Below are 10,820 nucleotides of genomic sequence, written 5' to 3' on the forward strand. Positions count from 1 at the left end.
AGCGGCCCCCACCCCCCCATGTCAGGCCCATTCTCCTCCCATGTCAGGCCTGGGCCCACTCCTCCCCTTCCCCCACGACCACAACTGTGGCGTGCTTGCTCCTTCCCCTCTTGTGTCAGGCCCACTGCCACCGGATCGGCCCTGCAGGTGGCAACGACAAAAGGGGGAAGGGGCGGGTCAAGGCCAGCGCTGGCGGCCTCTCCACCACATGGCATCCAGACTGCTTTCCCCCCCACACTGCTGCTGCCATCACCTTCAAGGAGCAAGGGTGGGTGGAGGAGCGAGTTCGCAACCCCCCATCATTGCCACCTGCAGGTAGCAGGGTAGTGTTCTGTCCGCTCTATTGCCATTGCCTCCAGGGAGCTGGCCTCACCCCCTCCACTCCTTCCCTGTGTCCACGCCATCATGGCAGCGTGCTGTTACCTGTCTGAATGCTTCTTCGCACTCTGATAGGCTGTTTGCCAGTCAATCAGAGTGCGAATAAAGCGTGACAGACAGACAAACAGACAGATTAAGGTTTTTATAACATTAGAATTGGTAGAATAATGGACATAACAATCGTGAATTAACATACATGATTTGCTGTGCATTAAAGTAAAATTTTCTTACATGAGCCACCTGACAGAAAAGATTAGTGGAAAATTATATTCCATAGAGAATATATTAAGTGTATGATTTCACATGTTATACAGTGACTCTGATTAGTCTTTTAAATTGTTATCGGATTGGAATGGAGTTGAATAACTGCAAAGTAAGAGCATTGTAAAATACATATGTTTCATAAAAAGAAAAGTAATTGTGTGGTGGTTGAACAACAGCATAAAAACACTTCCATCTCAAGTCTTTGTATCAGATATACGCTCAAAGCCCTTCATAAATTAAAGAAACTTTATTTTTTATTTAAATAAAATCTTCAGTCTGTGCCCCTGAAATGCACAAATAAAAATAATAGTAACATCTCAATACTGTTTAGTTGGGACCCAGTGGGCACATCTACATGTGCCCGGGACTTCACATGTAGTGCTGCGCAGTCCCTGTGGTGCATGGTTATTTTAGATGCTATTTTGCCATAGCGACGAGCTACACCAATGTAGCATCGGCATCGCAGTTTGTGCCTAGTGACGCTGTCGCCATAGCAATGATCTACATCACTGTATCTCATCATTACAGTGATGTAGCATCTTGTGTAGATGCAGCCAGTTAGCTTTGTTTTTGTTGTTCTTGGTAACTGTAAAGGGCTACCGCATTGCTTCTTCATATATTTAAAGGTTGCTAAAATAAAATACATCCTGTATCAGGTAGCAATTAATTCTTGACTGCTGTCTTTCTAGTTTCACAGTAAAAATATTTTTCCCTAATGAGGGCTATTTTCATAAGAGATACTTGGTTAATATGGATCAGTTTGCTAACACATTTTTAAAATGAATTTTGCTTAAAATCCTTTCTGACATACAAGTCAATATTATGCATTGCCTGTAATGTTGTTAACCATATTGTTTGTTCAGCCAGACATTAGAAGTATTAGGCTTAATTAAATGATAGCTTTACTTGGCTCTCTACATATTAATTAAATACATAGTAAGTGTTTAACTAAAAGATAAACTGCTGTGACTGACATGTATTGAAGTGTCTGTCCTCCTTGAGCGTGTTAGACGTCTATGGTCTTCAAGAATGCCAAATTAAAGGGTCATAGCCTTTAGTTTGCTTTGAAGAAAGGCTCTTGTACTTCCTCTTGTTGTCTTCAGGGTATAGTCTGAATCAAATCAAGAAAAATGAGTCATTCTTCTAGGAGCTGACAGTTAAAATAACTTTTATGTAACTTGAATATTGGACTCCTCCTGTTAGTACAGCTTTTCATGCCAATTCCTTTTGTCTTCCTTTTTGGCTTCTGTAGCACTAAGGTCAACACCTGTGGCCACACACTGAGTAAACTTGGCAACTATGGAGTACAGATGTCCAACTTGCTAACAATTCTTTTTCCAGCAGAAACAGCTGGTTATTAGACTGTTGTCTTGGATGGCTTAAGAGCAGACTGTGTTGATGACTGGAATGGTCTTGAGAACTCTCAGGATAAGTCTTTAAATGATTTGATCCTGTCTTTTATAGCACTAGCTCACATTTATTTGCCTTCTCTTATAAGAAGTTAGTTTGTGAAGTATTGTGTTCAAATATTAGAACAAATACAGTATGATACAAATACTTCATCCAATTCTTGTCCAGGATTATGCATGTGAAAACACAGTTTCAGATGATTTAATATTTGTTTGATAAATGTAATTATGGTATTGAAACTGACCACCCATATGTGGTTGAGTAGGTTCTGTTCATCCTAGGGAATACAGTTATTCCCAGTTTTTTATGTGCTCTTTATAGGGTAAAAGAGTTTATTCAGCCCGTGTGATATAAAGATTTGTGAAGTGGAGTGTAATACTATGAATGGAAAAAAGAGGTTTTTCTAGTTTGGAAGTAGCTACAGATTCAAAATGCAGACCAAATCTTAAAGCAGTGTACAGTTACAGGCGTGTGTGTTTTGTACAGTTCAGACAAGTAGATTTTTCATTTACTGGCAGAAGCTAACTGTACTCAGATCTGAAAATGGATTTGGGCAAGTTATTATTGTCCAATCTCTGAGGTTCTCTGGCTTTTCAGGTTGTATCTGGGAGAAAATACATTCAAGGGTCTGACTGGGAACTGTGACGACTTTTATAGAAGGACCAGCCAGAATGCATGGAAAAGGGAATCAAAACAAAATAGCTCAAAAGGGGAGTTACTCATTTTATTAGGTGGGGGAATTGAGGAAGCAGACAGAGCAATCGGGTTAAATGAGGCATGTTCAAGGCAAAGCTAAAGGAGAATTGTTGATTTGAAAAGGGGGTATGGTGAATTGGCTGGAGAAAAGGATTTAAAGGGTTCAGATAAATTTTAGATAAGCATCCAAATATTTTAGAATATTTCCTTTTGTGGATACCTTCTTGCCTTCAGTGAAATCATAACAAAACTTCAGAGTCTAGGATTTTGCCCTTAGGTTCCAACTAGATGAGTAACTTATCCCTTGAAGGTTACCTTGAAACTCCTGTCTCAACCTCAGTGACACAGCACAAAAAACAGTGCTTTGGTCTCTCTGACTTTTTAGAGACGTTAGTTGTTTCCCCAAAGTGTGAGTAGTTACTGAAATATTATGGAAAACTAAAGAAGAAAGAAACCCTTAGGAAACATTACGGGCTGGTCTGCCTTCCTGCTGGTTGTGTGACACTTCCGTACCATCATATGCAGTGGTCTCTGTAGCATCTAACATCCCAGCTTTTCACACAAGTAATTTCTGCCAGTAAGAGAATACATCTACTTGTCCAAACAGTGCATAGCTATTGCTGCACCTGAGGTTGAGGGATCATCCAATGGCCACTTAAAATCATAGAAAAGTAGAGCTGGAAGAGACCTTCAGAGGTCATGTAGTCCAATCCCTTGCTAGAAGAAGGATCATCCCTACCTAAACTGTCCTATACAAATCCACTCTCTAAGCTATTAGTAAAATTACACAATCAACCCGAACACACCCACAAGTCATGGTACCCTAACCTGGCGCAGGTAAAGCAGGGGGACAATGGTGGCCAATGTCCTGCTGCTGTGTGGCTTGTTATAATATGCTTGAGAAGTCTAAGGAAGAGGACCACACTCTCCATTACAGTGGAAGGCCAAAACTCACACAGTCAATACACAGTCCATGGTCCACTCTGACCATGGAGTAAAATTATTTCCCGGCACCAAATATGGTGATCAATCTGACCCTGAGTGGAGGGGCAAGACCTTTTAACCTTTAAACCCCAGCAGAAGCATTGGCACACCCCAGTCAACATCTCCAGCTTTGGCTGCAGCCAGCCCCTAATGCTTCTGAAGGTGAACACCCTCCTCTTCCCCCCACCCCCAAAAAACCAACTAACCAAACAAACAAACAAACAAAAAAACCCATGTAGGAAAAGGAATGGAAAAAAATCCTCCCTGGCTCCATGTGGCAACCAGCAAAGCCCAGAAGCTTGAGAAATATTCATATTAGAGCCTAGGCATAGCTACTCCTAGATCAATCCCAACAAGTGACTGTCCAGCCCCTTCTTGAACACCTCCAGTAACAGATTCCACAGCTTCCCTAGGCAACCTATTCCACTACCTCACTGTTCTACCAATAAATAATTTTATTCCAATATCTAATCCATATACTTTGTGGCAACTTTAAATGATCATTGGTCCATATTCTGCTCCCTGCAGGCAGAGAGAAAAGATGTTTTCCTTCTTCTTTGTGGCAGCCCATCAGTTATTTGAAGGTTCCTATTATGTCTTCTCTTTAAGTGCCTTTTCCATAAGCTAAACATGCCCATTTCCTTCAACCTTTTTTGGTATGAATCCCTTCCAAGCACCTTGTCATTTTTTGTTTCCCACCTCTGGACACTGTAATTTCCTTCTGGCCTTTTAAAATGTGGAGCCTAAAACTGCAGCCGCTACTCTAGATGAGATCTAACCAGTGCCAGGGAAAGGGGCACTATCTGCACCTACTGCTTCCATTGATGCAGCCCAGATCCAGACTCCTAGATCCTTCTCCCATTGTGCTTCCATCTAACCAGGTATCACCCACTTTGTATTTGTGACTTTGATTATTCTTCCCAAGCTATAGGACCTTGCATTAGTCAGCATTTAACTTCATCCTGTTAGTCCCAATGGAGCTTTGAAATCTGTTAAGATCCTTCTCATTTGCATTTGTATTCTCTAACATGTTTGCAGTTTTTCCCCATTTCATGCTGTCTATAAATTTCCTCAAGAAGTTCTTTATTCCAGCATCCAAATCATTTATAAATATGTTGAACAACACTGGGCCCAGGACAGACACCTTTGGGACTTCTTGAAACCACCTGCTATTCTGACATGGGATCCATTTATAATTACACTTTACTTGTAGCTATCGAGCCAGTTGTCTATCCACATTTTAGTAGTTTTGTCTAGCTCAGATGGCTGCCCATGATCAGCCTTTCCTCCTCCAGATGCTTGCAAGTAGACTTCCTTATAAGGTTTAGTAACTTTCAGGGTATTGAGGTCAGGATAACCCCTCTGTAATTCCTTCAGCCCTCCCTTTTGCCATTTTAAAAGAGGGTCACTATGTCACCTCTTTTCCAGTCCTCTGGTACCTTGTTTGTAAATATTATTGCCAAGGGCTCCATTGTATCCTCTGCCAGTTCCTTCAGGTCTTCGTGAAGTTCAACAGATCCTGATGACTTGAATTCATTCAGATCCATCAAAATGTCTCTGGCTGTTCCTTTTATTATCTCATGCCTCGGCTTCTCCCCTTCCTTATCTAAGTGATCCTTGTTAGATATTGTGTTGCAGCTTGACTTTTGTGTGAAGATTGAGGCAAAGTTGTTGTTGAGTAGCTCTGTCATCATTGCATCTGCTATTAAGAGTTATGATCTGTATAATCGTGCCTCCTTCCATCCCACACATGCTTGGCAGGAGGTGTGATTGTGGGATCATGAATAAGATCCTTTTACACCTTATTGCTGGTGCAGGGGGAGCCTGATCTTGGGCTGGGAACTAGGAGCCAAATGAACTTGACCCAGTCTCCTAGCTGAGGGTGTGCCACAACTGTCTCCAGGGGAGAGAGACCACAGCTGGTGCAGTGTTCCAGACAGAGGGGTGCACATGTCCCCCCACAGATGGGAGCCCCTATCAGCTGATTGGGCTCCCAGCCACATGGAACCCTGGCTACACGTTCAATTAATGCAATGGAAATGTTAGCAGGTGAGAAGATTTAGGAATGTAGGCAAAAGTTTGGCCAAGCTGGGTGTGTCAATTCTGGGATACCTAGAGCTAGTGTAGTGATTTTATGCCAATTAAATCTTGTTTTACTCCAAGCTGCAACTTTATACTAACAACAAAAATATTTATATCTTCTTAATGATAAAAGAGGTACATCCAATTACCATATCAGACTTAATTTTGTTTCATAGTAGTGATTAGGTGATTAAAAAAAAGGGGTTGCAACCCTAAAACTCTGCTCTTCAGCATTGAGCCTCTGTCCTTGCTTATTTTCCCATCTGAAGGGGACCCAAAAAAAGGGGACTGTTTCTTTGGAACTTAGTTTTTGAAACCTAGATAAATTATTTTCTGAGTCTGGCCACCTGTTAGTGATCTTTGGATTTTAGGACATAATACTGTATACTTCTCTATTACAGGTACTAAAATTCTTTTATTCCTTTAGGTTAATGAACATTTCATTACATTTGTAATCAATTTGGTTTATCTGTATGGTCTTACCATTTAAATGTTATTGCTGTTTCAATGTTAAAATTGCCATTAAAGTTCAGTAATGTAATGAAAGGAGGTGGGGAATGAATTGGAACTTGGGGAGAGGGGCAAAAAAGTAACAACTGTGCTGCTGGCCTGGCTGTTTCTGTGTTATGGCAGCATAGCCAATGATACTGCCCCATCTGTCATTGGGTTCAAGTACTTGTTTTTTTTCCACCAGGCTTTCTGAGCCTTTCTTGGTCTCCAGAATACCTCTTGGGATCAACAGTGCATAGTGTGGCAGGCCAGTAGGCGGTGCTTCTGCGCTGAGCCACCCACCTCACTGCACCCGACCCTGGGGGCGCCTCACATGCGGCCGATCCCCTCCCTGGAGCACACCCGCTGGCCTGGGGGTAGAGCTGACATCACCCAGGGATGGGCTTGATTCTGGCTCTGTGCCTCCTGGGAAACAGGCCTAGTAGCCCTCGAGGGTACTTGACTCACTTCAAGAACTTGGGGTGCTTCCCTCAGTCAGAAGCACAAGTAGTGGTCTCCCTTAGTCAGCTGAATCAAGGGGACCCCAAGACATAATCTAGACCCACTCCCAATAAGTCTCCCATGCTAGGTACAAAGGAGAACTTTATTGGTTACAAGGAGTAGGGTTGGAATAGGGTACAGAGTTGAGTAGTATCAGAGAAATCCCATAGAGCAAACAGGGTGACTGAAGTAGCCTTTGATCATGCATCTGAGTTACTACAAGCTGTATATCTAGTTAGATCTCAGGTAGCTTACTCACAAGTATCATCCAGAGGCAGGTGGAGATTCCCTCTGGAGGCAGGCAGTTCCTTGATCATGAGTTTTGAGAGAGAAAGCATGTTTCAGATGGTCCAGCTCCTCTCTCTCTCTCTCTGAGTTTTCCTTATGGCTGCTGCCCCCCCTCCTGGGCAGTCCTTAACTTATATAGGCCTTATGACCTCATTTACCTGGTCCAATGGAGGCCAGCACCTGCTGGCTGTCAGCCAACCAATTGAAATGCATCACTGGTTGCTGGGCAGACTGATAGTCTCTAGCCCACCAGGGTGTCCAAGCCCCTCATCCAGATATGTGATGCCAGTCACGTAGGCAGAGGGAGTAGGTTTCCTCCCTCTCTCAGGAATGTATTGAGCTCAGGTTACCTAAAGAGGTAGGGTAAGGTGTGTATCCTCTGCTGGGCCCATGCTAACCAAATTGTCACAGAGCAGAGTTTTTGAGGAGAAACAGAGGTGGCCTTTTGCCACACATTGCATGTGGTTTTTTTCACATTTTTAAAGTAGTTTTCACATACTCCCAGCAACTACCAGAGTCAGTAAAGGGGACAGCAGTGTGTTCATAAACTGAATGAATAAATTACTCTTAACTGGAATTATAAAGTTTTCCTAATATTTAATGCAGTATTATGGTTGTGGTTTTACATGCACATAAACTAGTAAATTCAGAATTATGACTCCCACATTTCCACTTGAGTATTCATAATATTTTAAGACACTGAATAGCATATTGTAAATCTAACTTCTTTGCATACAAAATGTAGACAGGCTATAATTGCTGTGGGAACCATAACTTTAAACTTTGTAACTTTTCTGTGCGTAACATCTCAGCCATAAAATCATAGTAATGCAGTTTTTTTCTATACAATTTCCTTGCTTGCTTGAAGAGAGAAAAAAGAAGCAGGTGGCATTATGTGACTGATTTTTTTTTTTCTGATCAAGCAGTCAAATGTATAATTCGTCTCAAATTTCTCCTGCTTTCTTACTCTCTGCTCCTAAATGCATTGCTTATCCTTGCCTATTGCCTCAGTGGTTTGTGACAAAAAGTTGTTAGTCTTTACATTTGAAGTCGTAATAATTTTAAACTTGTAAAACTAAAACCATGACATTTTCAATTCTGTAGCATATCAGAAAAGAACGTTTGTGAAGCTTTAAAAATCTGTCAATGTGTTTTATATGATACAGTTTCAGTGATATTGAAGCATATTGTCCCTCATTATAGATTCACAGATTGTAAGGGGCTGGAAAGGACCTTGCAAGATCATTGGGGTCACGTGACCCCTGATGAGGTGACCATCCAGTCTTCTCTTGAAGATTGCCAGAGTAGGTGATTGCACCATCTCTGGCGGGAGTTTATCCACAGTCTGGACACCCTAACTGTGAAGAAGTTTCTCCTAGTGTTAAACCTGAAATGGTCTTCCAGGAGTTTGTGGCCATTACTCCTGGTTTTCCCCAAGGGTGTTCTGGTGAACAATTGTTCACTGAGCCCTTGATGTATTCCCCTGATATCGCTGTAGGCTGCTGCCAAGTCCCCTCTTAGCCTTCTCTTTTTTAGGCTGAAGAGGCCCAAGTCCCTCAGCCTTTCCTTGTATGACTTGCCTTGCAAATCTGTGATCATATGGGTGACTCTTCTCTGGACTCTCTCAAGCTTTTCCAGGTCCTTGTTGAAGTGCAGCACCCAGAATGGGATGCAGTACTCCAGCTGCAGTCTCACCAATGCTGAGTAAAGTGGAAGAATTCCTTCCTTGGTTTTGCTTGAGATACCATTGATTGATGCATGCCAGAGTATTATTTTCCCTGCTGGCTACAGCATTGCACTAATGGCTCATGTTCATGCTGTGGTCTATTATTACCTCTAGGTCTCTTTTAGTCATGGTGCTAGTTCAGTTTGGTGCCATTGAGCCTGTAAGTATGTTGGGGATTGTTTGTCCCCAGATGCAGAACTTTACACTCCTCAATGTTGAACTTCGTCTTGTTCTGATCTGCCCAACTTGCCAGCCTGTCTAGGTCTGCCTGTATCTGCAGCCTATCTTCAAGTGTGGCCGCGCTCCACAATAACTTGGTGTCGTCCATGAACTTGGCCAGTGAGCTCTTCACTCCCACATCCAAATCATTGATAAAGACGTTGAAAAGCACTGGACCAAGCACGGACCCGTGAGGGACACTGCTGGCCACTTCTCGTGAGGACGACACAGATCCATTCATTAGAACTCTCTGGGTCCTACCCTGAGGCCAGCGTCTTACCCACCTAACTGTTGTGCAGTTAAGCCACAATCCTCCAATTTTCCTGTGAGAACATCATGATACCAGATCAAAGGTGTTTTGGAAGTCTAGGTATACAATGTCGACCTCCTCTCTTATCCAGGTGGTAAGTTACCTGGTCATAGGAGGAGATGAGATTGGTAAGACAGGACCTGCCTGCAACAAAGCCATGCTGGCTGTCATTCAGAATCCTACCTTCTGCGAGCGTATTGTATATAGACTCTTTGATTAATTTTTCCAGGATTTTCCCTGAGATAGAAGTTAGGCATTAAATGGATGGCATGGCATACACCTATTTACCAACCAAACATTTATTATTGAATTTGGAAATGGAACAGTTGCACTTCATGTGTTTTTTAATAGAAATGGACTTTTAGTGTCTGAGTTGGAACTTTAATGTTTTTGGTAGGTTGTTTGTTTATCTGTCTTGACAATTGATGTTTGGTCTATCTGCAGACAATAGCATTAGATGATTCACTAAAAAACTGAATAGTTGTTTTCCCTTGTCACTCCCTTGATTTACCACACAATCTTATTTGAAGTGATACAGCATTGCTGTTGGAAAATTCTAATTACAGTTATATACATTTTCCCCATCACCAACCCTTTTTAGAAGTTGAGTCGTCTCTTTAAAAAAACAATGCAGTTGATGTGGTGTGATCTTTCCTTTGAAACACAGTTTCAAGACTTCTTTTGGCAGCCCACATCTATTCTTTTAAATTAAAAACAAAGTCTTTAGTTGTTTTGGAAGTACTGATAAAATCCTTGTTCTTTTTTCTCTCTCCTTTTGTTTAGGGGATGTCTTTGCCACTTACTTATTCCGAAGCTGACTTCATTCTGCCTGTTTTAGCTAACTGTATTCCAATTGTGGCAAAAAAGTAATGAGTAAAAATGAATTATTTTACTAAGAATGATCTCATTTGGAATAACAGGATGAAAAATCTGTTGTTTTCCTAGTTATGGTCAAGCAGTAATGTAAACTGGAGGGCAGAAAATAGGTCAGGTAGACTCCCAGATTTCATGTGTTAGAGAAGACAGGAAACTGTTACTTAAGAAAGAGGACAAATTTTCAACTTAGTGCAAAATGGTGTTGATGAATTACACAAGGGTCCCCTAGTGTCTTGTGTATCTGGGACCTGTGCATCTGATTTCCCACGTACTGTATCAAAAAATCAATATAAATTTGTATCGCATTGTTATTTTAGCACGTAGCTTATAGTGAGTTTCTATCGTAAAGCGTTCTTTAAAGTGGTAACATTTTAATGTAGGATTATTAGTATTGCTGTTTCTAGATGACAGTTCATCTGTATATGTATCCTCATAATGTTGGTGGTAATATATTTCAAGAGAACCAATCTATATTGTATATAGTGCCAAAGTCACATGAGACTCTAATTTTTTAAATGAAAAATGGTGGGAAGCAAACCATGGAAGGTCTTACATACACATATAGTTACATACTGAAACTTACTTTGAATATGATCT

At 41.5% G+C, this 10,820-nt stretch overlaps 1 protein-coding gene across 1 annotated transcript in view; it reads left to right on the plus strand.

Moving 5' to 3' along the window:
- CCDC91 (coiled-coil domain containing 91) overlaps positions 1 to 10,217 on the plus strand; it is a 79,037-nt gene extending 68,820 nt beyond the window's left edge. Inside the window, exon 7 of the mRNA XM_025209773.1 lies at positions 10,131 to 10,217. Within this exon, the coding sequence (XP_025065558.1) occupies positions 10,131 to 10,217 (87 nt within the window). The remainder of the gene's footprint in view (positions 1 to 10,130) is intronic.
- Positions 10,218 to 10,820: the final 603 nt, after the last annotated feature.

This window comes from Alligator sinensis, unplaced genomic scaffold (assembly GCF_000455745.1).
Source record: "Alligator sinensis unplaced genomic scaffold, ASM45574v1 scaffold15_1, whole genome shotgun sequence".
NCBI classification, from domain to species: Eukaryota; Metazoa; Chordata; order Crocodylia; family Alligatoridae; genus Alligator; species Alligator sinensis.